At 37.7% G+C, this 26179-nt stretch overlaps 1 protein-coding gene across 1 annotated transcript in view; it reads right to left on the bottom strand.

Annotated features, from left to right (window-relative positions):
• Positions 1–26179, bottom strand: part of LOC127545179 (semaphorin-4E-like) — a 70112-nt gene that overhangs the window by 30016 nt on the left and 13917 nt on the right. The window contains exons 4-7 of the mRNA XM_051972287.1: positions 9451–9510; positions 7153–7251; positions 4305–4404; positions 2470–2580 (exon numbers count right to left, since the gene is read on the bottom strand). Of these exons, the coding sequence (XP_051828247.1) occupies positions 2470–2580; positions 4305–4404; positions 7153–7251; positions 9451–9510 (370 nt within the window). The remainder of the gene's footprint in view (positions 1–2469; positions 2581–4304; positions 4405–7152; positions 7252–9450; positions 9511–26179) is intronic.

Genomic DNA, 26179 nt, shown 5'->3' with positions numbered 1-26179 from the left:
TTGTTTGGAGGGGAATGTCAGAAGAGTTCAGCTGAATTGCTGCCTATGTTCTTTCATTTTGGCTCCTCCCTTCCTCATTATCTTTTCCCGAGAATCTTCCCCTCTTCCAAATTTTTCTATTACTATAAAGACATCACATTCTCTTGGTCATCTTAGTTCACAACCCAGCTTTCTCTCACTATCCCATATTCAATGTGTTGCTGACTACTCTTAATTTTTCCACGGAAATATCTCTTCTTTAAATTCCTCTGACACAGCTGTCACTTTAGGGCAGGCTCTCATCATCTTATGTCTAGAATATTTTAATAGCTTTCTGGTTGGTTTCCCTTAAGTATCTTTCCACTCCAATCTGTCCTCTCTATTCAGCTGCTGATGCTCTTTCTAATGCCCAGGTATGATCATGTCATCCCTCACCCTAAACTCCATAAACATCAATGGCTATTTATTCCCTTTCAAGATCAAATATAAAATCCTGATTGGTTTTTAAAGTCCTTCACACCCTGCCCCTTTCCCCCATTACAGTCTTCTTATACCTTACTTCCAGTTATAATGGTCTTGCTATTTCTCACACAATATGATCCATCTCTTGAGTCTATGCCTTTTCTCTTGCAGTATGTCATATAACTATAAATGGCTTTAATGTCTTCATCTGAAAATTGTCTGTTTATATCCCTTGACCATTTATCAGTTGAGGAATATAAATCTGACTCAATTCTCTATTTTAGAAATAAGGTCTTTGTCAGAAATACTGGCTATAAAAATTGTTTCCCAGCTTTCTGCTTCCCTTCTAATCTTGGCTGCACTGGTTATGTTTGTCCAAAATCTAATTCTATGTAATCAAAATTATCCACTTTGCATTTTATGATGCTGAAGAGGGGACCCCGAAACTCTGAAAATCCTTGAAAGAGAAAATCTCCTTCAACTCTGCCTCAATAAGGGACCCTGCCCCAGGGACAAACAGTTTCATCCTTGTTATCTAGGTGGGTTCAGCTCAGTCCTGAAACTCACAGAATTCAATTCAAATTCTAGCTCAAGCTGAAAGCCAGAGGAGCTAACTTGGGACTCCACCCATGAGGCCCCTTTAACTAAATCTCTCATTATAAAAAGAGCTAAACTAAAACCTTCTCTTTGCAGAGGTTCCAAACATGCCAGCCCTATGCTTGGTACACCAAGGGCCTCTGTCCACTGGAATACTCTTTTCAGTGCTACCCTCTCTTTACCCTCACCTATTTTCCCTAACCAGACTTACTGTCTCTCTGTCAAGATTTCTAGCCTTACTTCCAATCCCCATAATAAGCCCTTTTTATCAATCTAGGTTTTCGGGTTTGTAAATTCTTTTACAGAGAACCTCCACACCGCCAGAAGGGGTTCCCACAACTTCCTACCTTGTGCCAAATCCCAAGGGGTTGTAGAGGAGCCAAACCTCTCCGTTTGGTTCCCTGAATCTGCCACTAGACCTTATCATTTAACTCCCTGACCACTAGAAACTCTAATCTCATTTTGGTTCCCTAAATCTAAACCTCATAAATGATATCTAGTGATTCTTTGCCCATAAATTCCTCTCTTCTCCAAAGATCTGACTATCCCTTGCCCTTCTAATTTACTTATAGTATCACTTTGTGTCTAAACATGAACCCATTTTGACCTTCTTTTGGTATAGGGTATTAAGATGCTGCTCAATGCCTAATTTCTGCCATACTATTTTCCAGTTTTCCTGGCAATTTTTGGCAGATAGTGAATTCTTATCCCAGAAGCTGGGATACATTAGAATACTGTAGTCAATGACTATTGTCTTGTATACCTAACCTATTCCACTGATCCACTACTCTTATTTCTTAGATGGTTTCGTACCAGATGGTTTTGATAACTCTTACACTATATGTCATTCCTGCAATGTTCTTCCTCCACTTATTTGCCTCCTGGCTTCTTTTAAGTCTCACCTCAAATCCCATCTTCTGCAATAGACCTTTTCCTTTTTTCCCTCAATCCAAGTACCTTCCCTCTGATATTATATCCAATTTATGCTATATAAAATTTACAAGCATGTAACTGTATCTCTCATTAGAATATGAGCTCATTGAGGGCAGGGACTGTTTTTGGCTTCCTTTGAATCCCTCTTGCACAGCACAGTGCCTATAATATAGTAAGTAATAAATGCTTGTTGACCTGATTTTTTTGACTTTGAAACTATGTTAGCATATAGAAGACAAAACTAGAACCTTTAGACTCCAAATACAAAATTTCAGAGTTGGGAAGCTAAGAACACAGAGCAAAGAAGGTGGAGTTAGAAGGGACTTTCAATATTATCTAGTACAATTCGATTCCAAAATTCATAGTATCTGAAAATAATTCATACATTACAGATTTAAATAAAAACACACTGAAATGGCTTGAATTTTGTTCTTAGTTCTACTTTCCTTAGATACAGCTACTTTAAGTACTGAAATAAGCTGAATACATGTCTTTTACCATTCAACCAAGATGTTTTGAATTCTGTCCTTAAATGATTTTCCAGACCTCGAAATATAACAGGCTCAGTACCCAAAAAGTTGTTATAGGTAGCTGAGTAAAGTGCACCATCTGTAAAGAAATGGGGAAAAAAGGTACAGACAATATTTACTAAAACAATAAAAAAATGAGCCAACATCCACCAAAAGAGTAAAGGCCTAAGTAACTGTATTTAGTAGAGCAAATTACAGGAAAAAGAGGTCATAACATTAGATTAGGAAAGATCTTAAAATATAAAACATGAAATGTAAGACCTAAAAGGAACCTTAGAATATAGAGCTTGCAGTGTCAGAGACAGGATGGACAGAATGTAATACAGAATACCAGAAGTAGAAGGGCTTTCTATGAATTCTAGGAATATGAGGAGTTAGGACTTAAAATAGAAGCAAGAAAGTACTTTTGAGGTCATTTAGTTCAATCTCTATTTAACCAAGAATTCCTTCAACAAACTCTGAAATGTGGTCATCCCAGTGTCGTCCCAGAGTTCTTACTTTTTTTCCATGGCAGACTATTAATTTTTGGACTCTCCTGAATGTTTGAAATTTTTCATTATATAGTACCAAAATTTGTCTTCCTTCAAATCCCTTCTCACTTTACCCCTACATAAAACTCTTAGCCCACCTGATTAATACTTGTTTTTTCCTTTGAGTTTAAACAGAGCAAATCAAATCTCTGTTTTCTATGTGATTATCCTTCAACATTTGGACACTGCTACCATGTCCCCCTAAAACTATCCTACAGGTAAGAGGGAGGCATTGAATTATAATTTAAATTATTAAACATAACAATAAAAAGTCAGATTCTTTTCTATTAACAATCCTCCCTTCTTTCCCCTTATTCCCTAATACATACACAATTTTTTTCTGTTTCCTCATTTCTTACAAAACTTTTTTCACTCTTAGAAACTATATAATTGACTTTAGCTTATAGTAACAAAGACAGATTCATTTAAAGAATATTTAGGGGGGCAGCTAGGTGGCGCAGTGGATAGAGCACCAGCCCTGAAGTCAGGAGGACCCGAGTTCAAATCTGATCTCAGACACTGTCTAGCTGTGTGACCCTGGGCAAGTCACTTAATCCCAATTGCCTCAGAAAAAAAAGAAAAAAAAAAGAATATTTAGGGATAGCTTTATCATATTAAAATAAGATATGTCTAAGCTACATCAATAATATATATAATCTTTGAGGGGTGGGGAAAAAGGAAAGCAGGGATGATTTCTAAAACTTTAGGAGCTTTACAGACATGAGATTTGACAGAGATTTAACTGTTTAGAACTCAGAAAATCCAGCTGAAATGAGCAGGCTACAACATATCTTAAATGTTCCATATAATTAATTTTAAAATCTGACTATTCTATTCCTATTAGAAATCTTTGGAAACTTCAAGTCTAAACTATAATAAAACCCACAATTCCGAGAAGAAACCCGATTTGGCCATTAATTATCAGCCCTATCTGGAACTGATACAGCTCAGAGCTGATTAACTAGATGAGCAGCGGTGTTACTTGTCCGGGCCTGCTCCCTGCCAAAGGCAGGCCCAAATCTTGTCTGCTGCAGTAAGAGAGTGGCGAGGACTCAGGCCACTTTGTTTTGTGGAAGCAATCAGGATTAAGTGATTTGCTCAGGGGAGCACAGCTAGCAAATGTCTGAGGTCAAATTTGAACTCAGGCCTTCTGACACCAGGGCTAGTGCTCCCTTTCCTGTGCCATCTAGCTGCTCCTTGCCCCTCCCCCTCTTTTTTCTTAACTTAAACCTGGAGAGTCTGGCTTTGGAGACAGTAACATATGAAAACATACCAACGAACACGGAGCTATACTTGAGGGTAGGATCAAATGGACATTTCCCTCTGCTCTCCTTGTCTCTGCCCTCTAGATGCATTTCTGTATTGTTGATAACCTGGGTTAAACATTAGAAATGAATGACGGCACTGCTTGAAATACAACCGACCCATCCACAGAGCTTTTCAGGTACACAGGACCCTCACAGACATGCTCCTTTGGGCCTGGCAATTCTGGGAGTGCAAGGAGAGTTATCACTCTCTAGAAATAAGGTAACTGAGGCTCAAGAAGGTAAGACTTTGGGTAGTAAGGGCCATTAGAGCAAATAGCAAAATCTACTCCCATACTGTACAGATGAGAAAACTAAGACTCCAAAAGTCTGAGATTTTCCCAGAGTCACAAGCGTGACTCTCCCTACTAGTCTACACAAGTGTCAGCATAATGGTATCCTAGGGGTAGAGCACAGGGGCCACTGAAGTCAACCTTATGTGCTGAACACTCAATGAGTAGAGGGGAGAAGGTACAATGAAAATGGAAGATCCAGACTGTAATGGGGAGACCAGTTATCGGATGTGCAATCACGGATGCGAGAGATGACGAAGGCCTGAACCAAGGTGGCAGTTGTATGAGAGGAAAGAAGGCAGCTGAAGGGAGAGATATTGTGAAGGTAGAAATGGCAAGACTGGTCAATTCACAGGACATGGGGGGTTTGGAAGAATGAAAACTTGAGGATAATTCCGAGGTTATGAATATAAAATCTGGAGAGATGGTGGGGCCTTCTCCACAAGGAAGTGACAACATGAGTGGTGGATGCAGTAAGTACTAGAGAAAGCCAGAGAGGAAGAGAGCAATGGAAGGCCACCTAGCTAGGTACTCTGAGAGGGGACACCAACTGGACTGGATCAGGACAGATTTTGCATGGAGCAAAGGCATTCCGAGCATTAGAAGAGCTTGAGAAAAGGCATGAATGAATCTGTGTAACTGCGCATCACCTTTCATGGCTACATGGAAATAATAGGATTGGATGAGATATAATGAAAGCCAGAAACTGAATTTTATACGTAGGTTACAGGAATCATAGAAGGACATTTCACAATGGACAAAACTACTAAAAATTAACTAAGAAAGATTATTCTAGTATTGACAAAAAGCTGTGAGCTGTCAAATCTTGTTTTTACTTTCACAATATTTATTGAATCCAACCCTTTCTCTTCTATTAGTTTGCAACTTCAGGCCTTCCTCATCTCTCACTGGCCACCCTACTTCAAGGATCTTCTCACTTTAGTCTATTCCACACTGAAACTATAAAAACTGACCATGTCACTTCCATAATCAATCAACTCCAATGGTTTCCTATTGCCTGAAAGATAAAACATAAACTCTTTAGTTTAGCTTTTAAAGAACTTAGCATCCTGGTTCCAACTTATCTTTCTGATCTCACTGATATTACTCCCCCTTCTGCACTGTGCAAACCAGCCAGACCAGCCTTCTCTGTATTCCTCACCCAGGATATCTCATCTCCCATCTCCCATCCTGGGCCTTTGCATTAACTGTCTCCCCTGCTTGGAATGCTTCCCTCCTTAACCTCTACCTCAGAGAGCCCCTCTTTTCGAGATGCTCGTGTGGTGTCTTCTTCATGAAGACTTTGCAATCTCCTTAACTCCTAGTGCTCTCTCCCTACCCAGAATTTTTTTATTGAATTATATTAATTCATTTTAAATTAATATATGTACTTCTTGTCTCTCCCATTTGAATTTAAATTTCTTATCTGCAGGGATTGTTTTATTCTTTGTACTTATATCCTTATGGCCTGGCAGTGCTTGGTACATAAAGTTCAATAAATACCTGCTAATTAAGTGATTCAGGAACTTCCACTGCCTAGGAAATAAAGTTCAAACTCCTTAGCTTGATATTCAAAACACTTCACAACTAGCTCCTCCCTACCTGTTAGGCTTTATATCATGTCTCCCTTCTATATAATCTATCTTATAGTCAAATAGTCTATATTACAATAAATATTTATTATTCACCAAACATGATTCATACTTTCTGGCCTCAATACCTTTGCTTTTACTGTTTCTTATGCCTACAATGTCTTCAATGTCTCAGGTGACACCTAAACTATCTACAGAGTTAGGGCATTTTTGAAGTGGAGGTAAAGAAGGAGTGCATCCTAGACATGGGGAGTACAAATGCATGGAGGCAGGAGGTGGAATGCTGTCTATAGAAAACAATTCAGTTTTATTGAAACAATATATAAAGAAATGTGATGTGAAATGAGTCTGGAAAAGTAGGTGAGAGCCAGATTGTAAAGAATTGAAAAGCCAGGTTAAGGACTCTGCATTTTATTTTAGAGAAATAGTTCCTGAACAGGAACAGGAAATCAATGAAGATTGGGTACTATGTTCCCCTGTTAGACAGTAATTGAGCTCCCAGCATAAATTCTGCACAGACAGCTTTTACTAGTTTGCTAAATTTGTATAAATGTCTGGACTGGAGGAAAGAGAGATTGGAGGCACAGAATTACTTAGAACTTAGATGGTTACATGGGTTTGAGATAAACAGGAATAAAAGGGCCTGAACCAAGAGAGAACATTTAAGAACCTGGAAATGGTAACTGTGAGAATGACATTAAGACTTCTAGCCTGGGCACCTGGAATAATGATGGTACCAGAGGACAGATAAAGGGAAGCAGGGGAGTGTCTTTTGATGGGATAGGATGTTAAGTTGGGAGACACTAAGCGGGAAGATTGAAACAAGGTCAAAATGTATTGATTTTATGATGGCAAAAAATCATGATACACATGGACATTTTCTGGAACTTAATCAAGCAACCAATGGTTTGCCCATCCGAATGCTTACTTACCATGGAATCACAAGCTGGGTGAAATGCATTAGTCCCACAAACATACAAAGTTGTGTTATTTATCTTGTGGAGGAGGAGGATATAATTTCGACATTGTATCTAAAACATTGAGGGAAAAACAAATAACCCACAATATTTCCAAATCTTATAAAGACATAATAACAGAGCTAGAAAGAAATTCTGAAGGCTCCCCCCATATACAACTCCTATCTGAAAAGAATCTCTCTGACAACATCCTCCAAAATGGGCTATGTAGCTTCTAGAATGGAAAGAATACTAACTTTGGAGGTAGAAGGTCTGAATTCAAATCAGCTGTATTACTGTGTGGCCTTGGACAAAGAACATCCAATCTCTTCACCTATTTCTTCATCTTCACAATGAGGAGTTGGTCTCTATAATCCCTAAGATCCTTATCAGCTCTAAGCCCTTGCAAATTGAGTTATGGAGAATTCACTAGACATCCTAATCTACTTTTGAATAGTTCTCCATGTGAAGGAATTTTTAATAACATTAGACCAAAATCTGCTTCTGTGAGACTTCTTCATGATCATTCTAGTTCTATTGTTAGTGCCAAACTATGAATTGTAAATTCAATCTTTTTTTTTCCCTTCTAGAATAGACTTTTTTTTAAAATAACTTTTTATTGACAGAGCCCATACCTGGGTAATTTTTTACATTATCCCTTGCACTCACTTCTGTTCTGACTTTTCCCCTCCCTCCCTCCATCCCCTCCCCCAGATGGCAAGCAGTCCTATACATGTTAAATATATCACAGTATATCCTAGATACAATATATGTGTGCAGAACTGAACAGTTCTCTTGTTGCACAGGGAGAATTTGATTCAGAAGGTAAAAATAACCCGGGAAGAAAAACAAAAATGCAAGCAGTTTATATTCATTTCCCAATGTTGTTTCTTTGGGTGTAGCTGCTTCTGTCCATCCTTGATCAATTGAAACTGAGTTAGATCTTCTCTTTGTCAAAGAAATCCACTTCCATCAGAATACATCCTCATATAATATCATTATTGAAGTATATAATGATCTCCTGGTTCTGCTCATTTCACTCAGCATCAGTTCATGTAAGTCTCTCCAAGCCTCTCTGTATTCATCCTGCATGATCATTTCTAGTTTTTCAACCAAATCTCAAGGTGTGGCTTACAGCCATTTCACCAGTGAGAACTAACTTTCTGAAAGATGCATTCATTTCAGTTGGTAAATCATCTAGCTAATTACAGATGTTGATGTGTTCTGAATTGTAAAGCTATGTTCACTAAAAACAAATGGGATCATTAAGTACTGAATGCGCCCCATACATAGGGAGGACCCAGTGGGTAGCAGAGTATTTTTGTACTTAAGGCGTATGCACTGGAGCGGAGAAGATGAGGTCTAAGATTTACGTCCTCCCTTCTGCTCTCCCTCCAGAGCGCCCATAACTTGCATGACAGGACGTGGCACTGGAGTCTGACGTGCCAGCCGAAGACAGACTCGAGCAGGTGCTGCCCGCTGCAAAGGCAGAGGTGGGCTCCCGCTTGTCTGCAGGCCTGCTGAGCTAAGTCTGCAAGGGCTTGTCCAGGGGGGACTAGCAGGTGAGGTTGTTTTTCAAACATAGCCACTCTTGAAAGGTATCTACTATTAAAAACGATGGTGGGAAAAGGACTCTGCTGACCAATCTCCAAAAAATCAAGTAGAGAAGCACAACATAACCACAATTATCACATGGAGAGGGATGTGAATTTTGAAAAATACTTTATACACATCTACTCTTTGACGTAGGCTCCACAGCACAGTGCTGTTGGTGCTCACAAAAGAGGCTCATAGGGTGGATCAATTGGTCCATGGCCACATGGCTAACATGGGTGTTAGGGGCAGGATTTGAACACAGGCCTTCCTGACTCCAAGTCTAGCCCTGTCTGGAGTAGGCCTGACATTATTGGCTAATTGGGATAATATGGCGAGTAACCCATAGTTATATAGAGTCACAGGATGGTGGAGCTGAAAGGGACCTCAAGGATGATCAAGTCCCACCTTCTCATTTTACAGAAGACTCGTGAGGGGCTACCTCCACTGCTCAAGGTCCCACAGCCCCCTAGAGGCGTGTGATGTTCTGCACCATACAGAAGTGGATTAAGTGAATGAGAGCTTATTTCTGAAGATTCAGAAGAAAGTAATTACTGTAAAGGATTTAGGGAGCATTTAGACACTTGAACTAATATAAAACTTACGTAGATTTTAAAAGTTGTTTAAAAGCCTTCTCCATATGGAAATGACTAACTTCAGTTTTTAACATTAGTAACTTACTGTGTTTTTCCCTCTATGGATGCACTCCAGCCGCCTACCTTCACTGGCAAACCAATACACCTAAAATTCAAAAATGTGCTCACTTACAATTTTATACATCTTTTCCATCTATGAATAAAAAACCAAGAAGTAATTCACTAATATGCACTTTTATTATAGTGCTTCAAATATCTACGATCTCACCATGGGTGCTCCCTCTATCAAGGTACACTTCTGCTCCCCCCTACCATCCTTAGCAAGCAGCTTTGTGAGTAGCTGTTGCTAAATAATAATAGCATTTATATAATGTTTTAAGGTTTGCAAAGTGCTTTACAAATTATTGTCCCATTTGATTCTCACAAGCACCCCAGGCTGTAGGTACTATTATTATCACATATTTTAAGGATGAAAAAACTGAGGCTGGTTGAGGTTAAGTGACTCACCCAGAATCACAGTTAACATTTAGGATTTGAACTCAGGCCTTCCTGAAACCAAGTCTGGTCTCTATCCAATGTCAGTAAGTAAACATTTATTAAGCTTCTATTATATGTCAGGCACTGTGCTAGGTACTGTGCTAAGCACTGATGAGACAAAGAAAGGCAAAAGGCTGACCCTGCCCTCAAGAAGTTCACGATCCAAAGAAAGACAAAACCAATAAATGATATGAACAAATATGTTCTATGTGGAACAAATAGGAAATAATGAATTGAGAGAAGGCATTGAAATGAAGAGGGAACAAAAAAGGCTTCTAGAGAGTAGGATTTTATTTGGGATTTGAAGAAAGCCAGAAAAATCTGGAAATGGAGATGTGAGGACATCCCAGGTTTGGGGAAAACTGGAGAAAATGCCCCAAATCTGGGAGCTGGAGTGTTCTGTGTGAGAACATGAAAGAGAAGACGAGAAGATTGTGTATAAAACCCTTTATTATGGACTTTAAATGTCAAACAGCAGATTTTCTATTTGATCCTGGAAATGTGACAAGGAGCCATTGGAGTTTTAGTAGGGATTAACATGGTGAAACTTGCACTTTAGGAAAATCACTTTAATAACTGAGTAGAGGATCAATTGAGATGGAGCAAGAAGAGCCAGGTCACTTTCCCCGCAAAAGCTGTTTCAGCGTCCAGGAATGAAGTGATGAGGTGATAAGGGCCTACATCATTCTGGTGGCAGTGTCACAGGAGAGAAGGGAGTATATTCAAGAAATGTAGAATAAATAAAATCAAAAGGACTTGGCAACACATTAGATATGGAGGGTTGGGTGAGGAGTCAAAGGATGACACTTAGATTGTGAGCCTGAGGGAGTGGATGATGATAATCTCCACAGGAAGAAGGAAGTTTGGAAGGGAGGAGGGTTTGGGGGGGAAAGATGATGAATTCCATTTTAGATATGCTGAGTTTAAATTTATCAATGAGACATTCAGTCTGAGGTAACCAGAGTTGTGAGACTGGAGGTCAGGAAAGGATTATAAATGTATAGGTAGGTTTGAGATTCATCAGCATAGATATAATTAAATTCATGAGAGCTAATGATATCATCAAGTCAAAAAGTCTAAAGGGAAAAGAGAACAAGACCCTGGACAGAGCCTGGGAGGACATCCATAGTTAATGGGTATGAGTCAGATAAAGATCCTGCAAAGGAGACTGAAAAGGAGCTATTTGAGAGGAAGGAAGAGAGCTAGAAGAGAAATGTCACAGAAACCTAGAGGCAAGAGAGTGTTAAGGAAAATACAACAATGGAGAATTTAAGTGACTACTTGGTGAAAAGAACTGTGCTAACTGCTTCACAAACATGATTTCATTTGAAAAGAAGGTGATCAACAATATCAAAGGCTGCATAGAGGTCAAGAGGCCAGAGAAAAAGTCACTGGATCTGGTAACTAAGATGGTCAGTGACTGAGAGAGCAGTTTTAGTTGGATGATGAGGTTAGAAGCTGGATTGTAAAGAGTTAAAGAGAATGAGAGGAGAGGGAATGGAGGCACGTATTGTAGAAGACCTTTTTAAGGATTATAGACACAAAAGGCAGGAGAAACAGAGGATAATAGTGGGGATGGATGGGCCCATGAGGAAGTTTTTTGTTTTTTTGTTTTTGAGGATAGGGAAGATGGAGATATGAGGCAAAAGTACATACCTGAAAGAGGGAGCTCTACATCTGAGGAGGAATTAAAAAGGTTTGTAAGAGCTGCCATGTTAAATGGAATAGTGAGTTGATAAGGAAATTATACTAGGATTGCCTCACAGTAGTGAGGGCTCAATTGAGGTAGTGTTAGTATAGTCATTGAGGGCTCTAATTTCTTCCCACTATGCCATCTAAAACATCTAAACAAAACATCAAGACTAGCAGGACAATCTTGTGGTGACAAACCCCACAAAATTCAGTGAGGTTGATCCTTGAATAGCAAACTGGGATATGATAGGTACCTAGAAGAAATCTTATGGTTGACAGGAACTGCTAGAAATTGTATTTGGCTAGCTTTTGAGAATGAGCAATTACCACCACGTTGTGACAAGTTAGCAGGAGGATGCTAACACGTTTTAGTAGCACTTTGCAGTTTACAAAAATTTTTCTTTCCATGGCCTGATCCCAATTCTATTTTCTTTGCACTAAATCATGCTGACTTCATTTTTCATTCTATTTTTTAACAAGAAATCAAGACTCAGAGAAGTTTTAAAGCTTTCCCTTTATTTCCCAAATGGAATCAATAAATGAATCACCTAGTATTTAGAAATAATATTATGTGGCAGACACCGTGTATACAAGTAAAAAGAATAAAATAATATAGGAGTATTCTCAAGGAGTATAAATTCTAATGGGGAAGACAAGTATATATATCATATGTAACATATACATATACATATGTATAAATGAATAAATACAAATACAAAGATGTGAAATGCAATCTAGTTAGGGAAGCATGTCACTAGAAGTTGGAGAGGAATTAGGAAGGGCTTCATCCCTTTCTGTTGTGATTACCTCCAATTTATGTTATATATATATATATTTGTACATACTTGTTTACACATACCTGGTGAGTTTCTTAAAGGAAGGGGCTGTTTTTGTCTATCTTATCAGAATCCCCCCCCCACACACACACACAATAGGCTTTTAAATGTTTGCTGACTTGGTTTTAAATGCTGAAATTAAACTGACTAGTATGGTTGCTACTGATACTACAAAAGTAAACCTCTGGGTGGGAAGAGACTTTCCTTCATGGTAGCATTGTTTCTCAGGTAATAAATTAACCAAATTAATCAAAAAAAATGTCTCTACATTGTTCATTTTGGTTATCAGAGGACATATGCCCATCAGTGATGTAGCTCTATCTAGGACTAGTTATATTACTGTTATCTTTGTCTTAAGGACTCATTCTTTAATTTTAATACCAAACAGCAGTTTTTTAAAAAACATTTACTATAGCAATACAATTACTAAGGAATTTGTGGGGGTTTTTTGGAGGGGGGGGTTGGACCAAATTATATGTATGCTCAGCACAAATGTTGGGATTCTTTACAAAATCTTATCCCCTGAACTACAAGTTATCTCTTTCCACCCTTTGTCCTCAAGTACCAGAGCATTTTGTTCCCCTCTCACATACTTAAAATCAGCCTGCTTTTTCTTTTAATCAAGTGTCTATTTCTTCCTCCTCATTAGGCCTATGAACTCCTTGAAGGTAAGGATCAGGACTCTGCACAGAGTAAATATTTAGTGTTTAATGAATAAATCAGAAGAAAATCAAAATAGAAGGAATTAATCTATCTCTAGTTTTACAGCTAAAACTAGGAACAAATGTTCAGTAAATGATTCGTGTGTGTGTGTGTGTGTGTGATTGTGTTTAATATCAGCAGCCTAGAATTTTAACCTATTAGAAATAAAAAGTATGTTAATATTTCAACAAAGTTGTGATTTCATCTGCAGATATATGGGGGTTATGAGGGGAAATCATGGGATTGTAAGCTAGAGAACCTGGACTTGAATCTTAATCTCCATTATTTACTTATTCTCTGTGTCACTGAGAAAAAGTAATTTCTCCTTTCTGGGCCTCAATTTCCTTATCTATAAAATAAGTAGATTACATCTCATAATCTCTAAAATTCCAAAACAATTGTGTGGTACAATGAAAATAACTCTGGATTGAGAATTTGATTAATCTAAGTTCAATCACTGACTAATGATTGGATTTTGAGGTGCCAGTTTCCCCATCTGTCAAATAAGAGGTGTCAAATTAGATGACCTCCAAGGTTCTTTCCAGTTCTAAAGCACTGGCATTTCCAAAAGTATACACTGTGACACATCTATTCATGAGTTTTATAACCTCTCTTGCAAATCTTGTAACATTTCATGAGTTATTCTAGCAATATTTTTCAGTCTGTTATCACTGATTCTTATGACATGATCAGTCCCAATCTTCTTTCAGATTGTTCACTTTTTTTTTTTTTTTTTTTTTTTTTTTTAGAATATGGTCTTGCTTTATGCCTTGATATTGCTTATGAAAGGATTTTAAATGTTATTTCTGTGGTTGAATCCATCAATTTTAAATGAATGCATATGATCTTATATGGTGAATTAAACATTTATTAAGCACCTATGGTGTTCCAGATTCTGTGCTGGACACTTTACAACTATCTCATTTGATCCTCTCACCCTGAATGCAAATGGCATCTTCCATCACAAAACTATTGGAATTGCTTTGAATCACCTCATTGTTGAAAAGAGCCAAGACCCTCACAGTTGATTATCACATCATCTTGTTGTTACCGTATATATATTCTCCTGATTCTTCTCACTTCACTCAGCATCAGTTCACATAGCTTTCCAGGATTTTCTGAAATCAGCCTGTTAATCACATCTTATAGAACAATAAAATTCCATTACCTTCACATATTATCACTCATTCAGCTATTCCCCAACTGATAGGCATCTCCTCAATTTCCAACTTTTTGCTACTATGAAAAGAGCTACTAAAACATTTTTGCACATATGGGTCCTTTTCCTCTTTTTATTATCTCTTTGGGATACAGACCTAGTAGGGACACTGCTGGATCAAAAGGTATTGCACAACATTCACCTTTATAAGATTTTGGGCTCCAAATTTTTTCTCCCTTCCTTGCCTTCTTCCTCCCCAAAACAGCAAGCAATCTAATATAGGTTAAACGTGTACAATTATTAAACATATTTCCACATTAGTCACATTGTGAAAGAAAAGTCAGAACAAAAGGAAAAAAGCCAAGAGAAAGAAAAACACAAAAAAGTGAAACTAGTATTCTTCAATTTATATTCAGACCTCATAACATTTTTTACCACAAATCCTTTGGAATTGTTTTGGATCTTTTGCATTGCTGAGAAGAGCTAAGTCTTATCATAGTTGATTTTTGCATAATGTTACCATTATGTAACTGTGTACAATGTTTTCCTGGTTCTGCTCACTTCACTCAGCCTCAGTTCAAGTCTTTTCCAGCTTTTCTGAAAGCTGCCTGTGTAACTTTTTATAACACAGTAGTAATTCTACTACATTCATATATCACAACTTGTTCAGCCATTCTCTAATTGATGGGCATCCCCTCAAAAAATGCCACCACAAAAAGAGATGTTATAGTTTTGTACACATGAGTCCATTTCCCTGTTTTATGATCTCTGTGGAATACAGACCCAGAAGTAGTATTGCTGGACCAAAGGATATGCACAGTTTTATAATCTGGGCATAGTTCCACATTGCTCTCCAGAATGATTAGATGAGTTTACAACTCCACCAGCAGTGTATTAGTGTTCCAATTTTTCTACATCTTTTCCAACATTTATTGTTTTTCTTTTCTGTCTGCCTTAGGTTTATTTGAATTTGCTTTTTGTAATCAATAATGATTTAGAGAATTTTTTCATATGATTATCAATAGCTTTAATTTCTTCATCTGAAAACTGCCTCTTCATACCTCTGGTTGTTTATCATTTGGGGTATGACTTATATTATTGTAAATTTGACTCACTACTTTACATATTTTAGGAATGAGGCCTTTATCAGAAACACAGACTATAAAAATTGTTTCTCAGCTTTCTGCTTCTCTTTTAATCTTGGGTCATATTGGCTTTGTTTATGCAAAATCTTTTGAATTTAATGTAATCAAAACAATTATTTAGCATTTCATAATGTTCTCTCTCATCTAATCATAAATTCTTCCTTCTCCATAAATCTGATACATTAACAATTCCTGGCTCTCCTAATTTGTTTATGGTATCACCCCCTATGTCTAAATCATGTTATTTGTTTTGACCTTATCTTAATATATGATGTGAATGTTAGTCTATGCCTAGTTTTTGCCACACTATTTTCCAGATTTCCCTGCAGTTTTTGGCAAATAGTAAGTGAGTTCTTAAGCCAGAAGCTAGAGTCTTTGGGTTTATCAAACAGTAGAATATTTATTGTCATTTACTATTGTGTCTTGTGTACTTAGCTTATTTCATTAATCCACTACTCCATTTCATAACCAGTACCAAATAGTGTCGATAGTTGCTCTTTTATGATACAGTTTTAGATTTGGCAAAGCTAGGTCATCTTTCTTTGCATTTTTTTCATTAATTGACTTAATAACCTTGACTTTCTGTTCTTTCAGATGAATTGTTATCTTATTTTTTTTTTAGCTCTTATCAACTAATTTTTGGTAGTTTGATTGGTATGGTCCTAAATAAGTAAATTAATTTAGGTAAAATTGTTATTTTTATTATATTACCTTGAGCAATTGATATTTTTCCAATTGTTTAGATCTGACTTAGTATGAAAAATGTTTTGCAATTGTGTTTATATTGTTCCTAGGTTTGTCTTGACAGGGAGACTTTCAAATATTTTATATTGTCTAGTTATTTTAAATGGAATCTCTATCTTGTTGCCAGGCTTTGCTGGTAATACATAGAAATGCTAATGATTTATGTGGATTTATTTTATAATCCAGCAACTTTGCTAAAACTTCATTATTTCAAGTATTTTAGTTGATTCTCTAAATATATCATCAAATCATCTATAAAGAGTAATAGTTTTGTTTCCTCATTGCCTATTCTAATTCCTATGGGAGCTTTTAAAGATTGTTTTGCTTTCTTGAATTATTACTGTTTTTAGTAAAGAAATAATTAACATAGCAAGCTTTTGTATTCTGACAATTATGGGATTGTGAAGATGTGACATATTGGCTAAAGATAAATACTGAAAGTTAAAAGAATGCTGTATTTGAAATCAGTCTGCTACAATAAATCATTAAAAATATTCCTTTCTCATATTTTTTCCTTTTTGTTCCTGTCTCATATTTCACCCAGAATATTTTCAATATGTGAGTAGTTCATACTTATGGTGATTTTGTAGAAATGAAGACAATAAGGGTATTGATTAATAGTTACTTATACCATCTTAATCAACTTTTTAATAAAAGGATTATTTCTCCAATCAGTTATCTTTTCCCCTTTTAGATAAATTATAAATCAATCTTTTAATTATCTTAATATTTTGTTGTTCTCAGTATGAATTTATTTTTTATGCATTTTTGTCTGATCCAGATTCCCCTTTGTCTTCTTGACCATTTCTATTTCTAGGAACTCCCGTGTTAGAATTAAAATATGGAGTCTCTGTTGTTGAAATGTTTGCTGTAATGTGCAAAAATGTTTGTAGCAACCCTTTTGGTGGTGGCAACGAACTGGAAACTGAATGTATGCCTATCAGTTGGGGAATGGCTGAGTAGGTTATAGTATATGAATGTGACGGAATATTATTGTTCTATAAGAAATGATGAATAGGATGATTTCAGAGAGGCCTGGAGAGATTTACATGAACTGATGCTGAGTGAAGTGAGTAGAACCAGGAGATCATTGTTCACAGCAACAACAAGATTATGTGATCAATTCTGATGGACTTGGCTCCTTTCAACAATGAGGTGATTCAGGCCAATTCCAATAGACTGGAGAATAGAAAAAGTCATCTGCACCCAAAGAGAGAAATGTGGGGACTGAATGTAGATCACAACATAGTATTTTCACTTTTTTATTGCTGTTTGCTTGCTTTTTTTCTTTCTCATTTTTTCCCTTTTTGAACTGATTTTTTCTTGTGTTGCATTTTAAGTGTGGAAATATGTTTAGAAGAATTGTACATGTTTAACATATATTGGATTACTTGTCTAGGGGAGGGAGTGGGAAAAAAAGGAGGGAGAAGAATTTTGAACCCAAGGTTTTGCAAGGATGAATGTTGAAAACTATCTTTGCATGTATTTTGAAAATAAAAAGCTATTATTAAATTTTTTTAAAGTAGAAAAAAGAAATGTTTGTTGTAGAAATGTTAGCAAATTTAGAAACAGGATCATAGATTTAGGGATGGAATAGGACTCTTCAGGTCATCAAGGTCAATCCTCTTATTTTACAAATGAAGTGAGGCTCAGAATTATACAAATATATGAGCTTTTCAAATCGGAATGTTCCTGACTTCAAGTTTGACACTCTACTTTGGAGGCACTTAGGTGGTAAAATGGAGAGTGTTGGGTCTGTAGACCACAAGTGTCCTGGTATTTTCTAGGTACTATGCAATGCACTAGGAATATAACTATAAGCAAACAATACATCCTACCCTCAAAGAACTTATATTTTTCCTGGGAAAAATAATATATAAAAAGGACCTGAAAGGGTGGAAGAGGAAGCTTAAATTTACTAGGATGGAGGTGAGGAAATCCAGAGAGTAAGTCAAGACCAGAATGAAAAAAAACTTCCATTCTGACATAGTTTATTTGTGAAGTCTCACCTTTAAGAGTTGTCTTTGAAAGGTTTGGGGAATGTGGATTCTGCAAAGTATACATGATTGACACAGTTGTAAACAGCACATTGCATTAGCTTCATTAAGGGAATTTAATTTATTTTTAAATGCTTTCATTTATTGACCAGTGCCATAAAGAACATTAGTTTCACTTAAAAATAAAGAAATTAAAATTCAACTAAAATTAATTTATTAAATTGACTTTATAGACTTTACTTAAAATACAAACTTTAAAAAATGAGGCACAAAATATCAGTTTAGGGGAAACACGCCCTATATGGAAGCCTATGGTGGCTGAATTCATGTACAATCTTTTTCAAGCTCATGACTGTTACTTTGGACAGCTCAATTTTGGCACACATTTAAATTCTCAGCAGCTTCAGACAAAGGAGACTGTTATCTGGGTTATATGGGCTTGTACTTTTGTACTCGACAATTTCTACCAATTAGTTTGTGGATGAAACACATTATCTTATTTATCCTGTTTTTTTCACAGTCAATGATCTCCCCAGTGCAAGTGCTAATAATAATCATATTAAGAATGACCCTGAAGAAGCTACTGTTATATTAACCTGGGGAAAGGAAGGAGAGAAAGCCTTCATAGTTAGGCCAAAATTATAAAAATTGCTCTTAAACTTTTACAGGAAAGTTAAGAGGTTATAAGCAGTTATGATTATTTTAGAGAAAACTATTAACTCAAAGTACAAACAAAAATGGTTACTGCTATATACAAAGCTTTATACAGAAGGTTATATACATTATACTTAATCCCTGTTTCTTTTACACAGAAAGATGATCTCCCAAAATAGAGGCTGCCAGTCAATATGAATAACATGCAATAACTAACCAAATCATCTACAAAGGGTGCTATATCCTTTGCCCCTAGATCTTACACATAAAAGCAGAAATTCTGACAACAGCAACACCTCTGCTATGGGGTGGGTCCCTGTAGTCACATCAGACACTGGCCTGTAAAAGTTCAGGCATAACAAACATTAACAAATATATGTTATTTAATTTAAATTTAATATTAATTTAAATATGTTATTTAAATTTAATAATAATTTAATATTTATTTAATTTCTTTATTCCTATCCAATTTTTTATCCCATTCCCCCAGTTCCCTATATTGTTCTGAGTGGAACACCCACTGGCTGGATCCCACTACTGAGCAGCAGGAAAACTTCAACCCTCTTTCTAGATAGGACAAGTCTGCCCTTTCTTAGGCAGTAGCTGAGCTGACCCTCAACTACTGGGGGCTCATTACATTATTGCCAGTCAGTGCAGATGCCCATTTGGCATTAGGTCTTGCGCAATTCAGTTCTTCAAATTCAAGGGATCCATCAGCATCTCCAAGCATAGGATTAAAAAATGTTGTTGAGGATTCTTCATTTTCAAAGAGGACCAATGACAACGTGATGTTGGGCGGGGGTGCAGTGTTTAGCTGTGAGTAATCAATCCTATACGAATTCAAAAGGCTCAGCCATAGGTTGTGCAGAAGTAGGCTGTTAGAACGTTTGGGACGGAGATGTCTCTGGATCTGTGCTTGTCACATTTTCTTTGGGCTACTGAGATTCTGCTCTGCTCATGGAATACAGTGTCTTCTTTGACACAGCAAAAGTTCTTCAGAGAAGTCTTGAGTGCCCTCATATCACTTCTTCTAAGCTTTGTGTGACCAGCTCCCTTGTGCAAGTTCTTTGTTTTAGATAAGAGTGTGTTGGGTTGTTCTAAATTACTATGGGCTAGAGAAATGCACATCAAAACAATTTCTCAGGTTGGCTAATATGACAGAAAAGGAAAAAAAGACATGTTGGAGAAGATGTGGGAAATTTGGACCATTGATACACAATGTTGGTGGAGTTGTGAACTGATCAAACTATTCTGGAGAACTGTGGAACTATGCCAGAGGGCTATAAAACAGTGAATACTCTTTGATCCAGCAATGCCAATACTGAGTCTGTATCCTAAAGAAATCATAAAGACGGGAAAGGACTCATGTGTACAAACTATTTATAGCAGCTCTTTTTGTGGTGGCATTTTTGAGGGGATGCCTGCAGAGGGCTGGAACTCTTGAGTCGTTGCACTGAGGTTGGTTCAAGCACTTAAGACTAACTATCAATTGGACAATAGTCTATGGGCATATGCTTGGAAAATGGCCCTTCCCACTATCCTGTGCTGGCTCAATGATTGGTGTATACAGAGTATTGTAGGAGGGACTAGGGGGTGAAATAAGACTGGACAGAGTCACTCTTGGGCAGTAGATGAGGGAGAAGGAGGTCGTGGAGCAGAAATTCTGCTTCCATCCTGTTCTATCCTGTGTCTAAAGACCAAGAATAAAGACTAAGGACTTTTCCTTAGTCTGACTCCGGCTGATTCTGAGGTATCTGGGGTGCTATCGCGGTCGTCACAAATGCCCTCAGTTGGGGAATGGTTGAACAAGTTGTGGTATATGAATGTGGTAGAATTACTACTGTATTATAAGAAAGGTGAGCAGGCAGATTTCAGAAAAGCCTTCAGGAAAGACAGAAACTGATGCTGAGTGAAGAGAGAAGAACCAGGAAAACATCGTATACAATTAACAGCAACATTATGCAAAAATCAACTATGATAAAAGTTAGCTCTTCTCAGCAATGAGAAGATCCAAGAAAATTTCAAGGGACTCATGATGGAAAATGCTATCCACATCCAAAGGAAGAACTATGGAGTCTGAATGCAGATTGAAGTATATTACTATCGTTTTTTCTTTCTTTCTCATGGTTTTTCTCTTTTGTTCTGAATCTTCTTTCACAACATAACTAATGTAGGAATATGTTATACACATGTATAACCTATGTCAAATTGCTTGCTTCTTGGGAAAGGAGGAAAGGAAAAGAAAAAATTTGGAGCTCAAAATCTTACAAAAATGCTGAAAATTATCTTTACATGTAATTGGAAAAAAAAATATTACTGTTAGGAAAAAAGAGTGCATTTGGTATTTGTATTATGTGATCATTGGAATTGTGCTCTTTGCTACAGCATTTGAATACTTGTTAGTTCAGTTTGAAAGAAGCCCTCAGGAGGAAGAAATTTGTGACCAAATTAGAACTAGAGATCATTATTGATCACAAAATAGAAAATTTTGATTATATCAAATTAAAAAGCCTTTGTACAAACAAAACTAATGCAAACAAAATTAGAAGGGAAGCAACAAACTGGGAAAACATTTTTACAGTTAAAGATTCTGATAAAGGCCTCATTTCCAAAATATATAGAGAACTGACTTTAATTTATAAGAAATCAAGCCATTATCCAATTGATAAATGGTCAAAGGATATGAACAATTTTCAGATGATGAAATTGAAACTATTTCCACTCATATGAAAAGGTGTTCCAAATCACTATTGATCAGAGAAATGCAAATTAAGACAACTCTGAGATACCACTACAAACCTGTCAGATTGGCTAAGATGACAGGAAAAAATAATGATGAATGTTGGAGGGGATGCGGGAAAACGGGGACACTGATGCATTGTTGATGGAGTTGTGAACGAATCCAACCATTCTGGAGAGCAATTTGGAACTATGCTCAAAAAATTATCAAATTGTGCATACCCTTTGATCCAGCAGTGCTACTACTGGGCTTATATCCCAAAGAGATACTAAAGAAGGGAAAGGGACCTGTATGTGCCAAAATGTTTGTGGCAGCCCTGTTTGTAGTGGTTAGAAACTGTAAAATGAATGGATGCCCATCAATTGGAGAATGGCTGGGTAAATTGTGGTATATGAACGTTATGGAATATTATTGTTCTGTAAGGAACGACCAGCAGGATGAATACAGAGAGGCTTGGAGAGACTTACATGAACTGATGCTGAGTGAAATGAGCAGAACCAGGAGATCATTATATACCTCAACAACGATACTGTTTGAGGATGTATTCTGATGGAAGTGGATCTCTTCAATAAAGAGAGCCTTAATTGATCAAAGATGGACAGAAGCAGCTACACCCAGAAATAGAACACTGGGAAATGAGTGTAAACTATTTACATTTTTGTTTTTCTTCCAGGGTTATTTCTACCTTCTGTATCTAGGATATACCATAACATATTTAACATGTATAGGACTGCTTGCCATCTAGGGGAGGGAGTGGAGGGAGGGAGAGGAAAAATCGATACAGAAGTGAGTGCAAGGGATAATGTAAAAAAAATTACCCAAGCATGGGTTATGTCAATAAAAAGTTATAATTATTAAAAAAAGAAAAAGAAAAAAAAAAGAAAAAAGCCCTCAGTAACATTGGAATATTCAAGACAATTCAAGTAGAAGCCATTCAGTGTCCTGTCATGGTGCTGAATACTGTCCAGGTTTCACAGGCATACACCAATGAGGTCCGCACAACAGCTCTATAGACCTTCAGTTTAATAGACAGTCCAGTCCCTCTCCTCTCGTCCATTTTCTTTTGGAGTTTCCCATACGTTGAGGGTCCTCTTTGAAAATAAAGGACTAACTGGGGCATCTAGACAGAAGAGTGAACAAAGCACTGGGCCTGGAATCAGGAAGATCTGAGTTCAAATCTAACTAGAGAAACTTACCACTCACTAGCTGTGTGACCTGGGAAGTAACCCCAACCGCCTCCGCAAAAATAAATAAATGAATATAAATAAATAAAAGACTAAAGGACAAACCACCAAACCAACAGCAGTAGCTCTAGCAACGCCCGCGCCCATCTCGTCACCTCCGCAGACTTCTCTGAAAAGTGTACGGACCAGGTCAATGAACTGCCCCCCCAATGGCTCCCTGCGGAAGGCCTGGTGCTGACAGGCCAGGCAAGCGCAGCGGAGGGCAGGCGTGTACGCGGCTCTCGGTGGCCAGGAGCTCGTGCCCCGCTGCGGGAGCTTTGCGAGGGGGCAGCCACACCTGGCGGCCCGTGGCCGCGCCCACTCCCGCCACAAACGGGGGCTGAGAACAACTTGTTCCCCCGGCCGGGAAGGCAGCTGCACAGCGGGGCTGAGAGCCGGCCCGCAGCCGGGCCCCCTGGCTGTCTCCTTGCTCCTGCACTCTGGCGGCCCTCAAGGCTTTTGCCCAAGAACTTCCCCGAGCGAAGGCCGGCAAGCAGGCCGCGTTCTGAGCTTGGCTCCGCAATCCTTTGCGCTCGGCCTGACCTCGTGCTATGGCCCAGTGTGTTGTGCTGAGAGAGCTCCCCCTAGTTCCAGAAGCATCCATCACACTTCTTGAAATCCTCGCAATCCCTGTTTCTTGTAAGCGCTAAATGACCAGCCCAGGTACTGTCCCACTAGCTGCTTCATTCTGCTGGGAGACAACCAACCCGGAGACCGTTTCCACAGGACCCAGGAAGGCGTGAGCCGCCAGGAGGCGCGCTGCCCAGGACCTACGAACGATCGTTCATGGTCCCTCCCCCTTGCGAATACACAGCGCTGCCTCTGCCCTCCTCCTCAGGACTTCCACCTTCTCCCGTGGAGAGTAATTAAGCTTCCAACGGGCTCTCCTGTCTCTAGCGCCTCTGTTGGGCTCTGACCCCCGCAGACCCATCTTTGGTCCAGCTCCGACACCCCCGTGGGCTAAGAGCCCGCGAACGGCACCTCTCTCTACACACCTTTGGTTTGCTCACGATTGGTTTATTTTTCTGCACATCTCAGGCTCTGTGGGCCCCAAGTCAATGAGGTAAAATGATGTCCGCGCACTTTACCGTTTGTGTTTGTCTTTCATTTTGTTTGTGTCTTTGTAAGATGCAGAATGTCTCTGTCGTGTTTGTATTGTGAGCTAGATTCTGTTACCTTCCAAGATTTAAAATGCATCCAGCCAGAAAACCCTCTAAGGGCTCTAGCCAGAGTTTACAGTCCTGGAAAAGATTAATGAACTCTCAGAACTGAAACAGTTGTCCCAGTAAGCAAGACTAGTTCCACTTTAGGCTTTTCAAGGAAGATTAGGGTATAAGAAAAAGAAAAAAACCCTGTAGGAAACTTTTCTGTCATTATAAGATTGGCCAACTTGGAGAATTACAGAATTAAAGTCAGGTAATCAAAGTTTATAGAACTGTTTAAAAATATTTTAGCAGATTCTGGATGTTTGGAGATTAATCATTAAGGAGTTTGGCAATTATGTCATTTTGAGATTCAGGAAAAACTTAGTAATTCCAGGAACTGACCCCCTTTTGAAACAGTACATACTGGGGTATCACTCTGTAGAATTTGCCCTAAGGAAAAATAAATATTAAATATTAAAAAAAATTTAAAAAGGTTGATGGACAAGATTAATTGTTTCACTGTTCTAAGCAGCTAGTTTAATAGTAATTCCAGAGAAAACTGGAAAATATTGTAGCAGAAACTAAGCACAGACCAACATCTTATACCCTATGCCAAGGTAAGGTTGAAATAGGTTCATGCTTTAGACATCAAAGGTGATACTATAAACAAATTAGGAGTGTAGGGGATAGTTTACCTGTCAATTCTTCGAGAAAAGAGAATTTATGATAATTTTGATTACATTAAACTGAGAGGTTTTTGCACAAACACCACCAATGCAGCCAAGATTAGAAGAGAAGAAGAAAGCTAGGAAGCAATTTTTACAGTCAATGTTTCTGATGAAGACCTCATTTCTAAAATATAACAAGTACTGTTACTCATTTCCCAATTAATAATGGTCAAAGGAAATGAACAGGCAGTTTTCAGAAGAAGAAATTAAAGCCATCTATAATGATATGAAAAAATGCTCTAGATCACTATTGATTAAAGAAATGCAAATTAAAATCAATCAATCAGACTGGCTAAGATGAAAGAAAAAGAAAATGGTAAGTAGTGGATGGAATATGGGGAAACTGGGAGTTGTGAGCTGACCCAAACATTCTGGAACTATACCCAAACAGTTATAAAAACTATGCAACACTCTTTAATCCAGCAATACCACAACTGACTCTGTATTCCAAAGAGACCATAAAAAAGGAAAAAGGACCCACATCTGCACAGTATTTGCAGTAATTTTTTTTTGTAGTGGTTGCAATTGGAAATTGAGGGCATGCCCATCAATGGCTGAATAAGTTGTGGTTTATGAATATAATGGAATACTATTGTGGCATAGACAAGATGAGCAGGTTAATTAGAGGAAAGCCTGGAAAGATTTACATGAACTGATGCTAAGTGAAGTGAGTAGAACCAGGAGAATACCGTATACAGGAAAAGCAAAATTTTGTGTAATTATCGTCTATGAATGATTTAGCTCTTCTCAGCAATACAATGATGCAAGACAATTCCAAAAGACTTGGGATGGAAAATGCTATCCACTTCCAGAGAAAGAACTATGGAGACTGAATGCAGTTACTTTTTTTGTTTTTTCTCTCTCATAGTTTCCCCCTTTGTTCTGAGTCTTTTTTCACAATATGACTAATGTAAACATATGTTTAATAGATTGTACATATATAATCCATATCAAATTGCTTGCTGTCTTAGGGAAGGAAGAGAGAAGGAAAAAAAGAGAAGAAAAAAATTGGAACTTAGAATCTTATTAAAATTGAATGTTGAAAACTATCTTTATATTTAATTGGGGAAAAATGTTTGAACAAAAAAAAACAAGAAAAAGAAAGGAAAAAGAAGTAATCCCAGAATTGAAGAGAATGAAGGGAGAAAAAAGGTAAACAATCAGCAACCTCTTGTTAAATAAACCCTTCCCTGACTTTTCAGTTTTTACCCTATTTTGTAAAGGAAAGGATGGTCCTTTTAACCAACAAGAAATGCAAACTAGGAATTTGTTTTTAGTCTAAGAAACCTAATCACTGGAAAACATAATGTAAAATAAAGGCTAAGATAGATGCTAAAAAAAGGGAAAGCACCCCAGAAAATATTGATGGACTCTCATCTACAACCTCCATCACTCAGCATGCTATGGAAAGAGATGGCTTTCCCCACTCATCTCCTCCAGAATCATGAATTTTTCTCAGTTGTAGGGATTGCTAACAAGACCATTACACTTCATGTCTTTGTTAACCTCTCT

This window comes from Antechinus flavipes, chromosome 1 (genome assembly GCF_016432865.1).
Source record: "Antechinus flavipes isolate AdamAnt ecotype Samford, QLD, Australia chromosome 1, AdamAnt_v2, whole genome shotgun sequence".
Lineage (NCBI taxonomy): Eukaryota > Metazoa > Chordata > Mammalia > Dasyuromorphia > Dasyuridae > Antechinus > Antechinus flavipes.
Note: the sequence above shows the minus strand (reverse complement) of the source record. Positions and strands in the feature narration are given on the sequence as shown.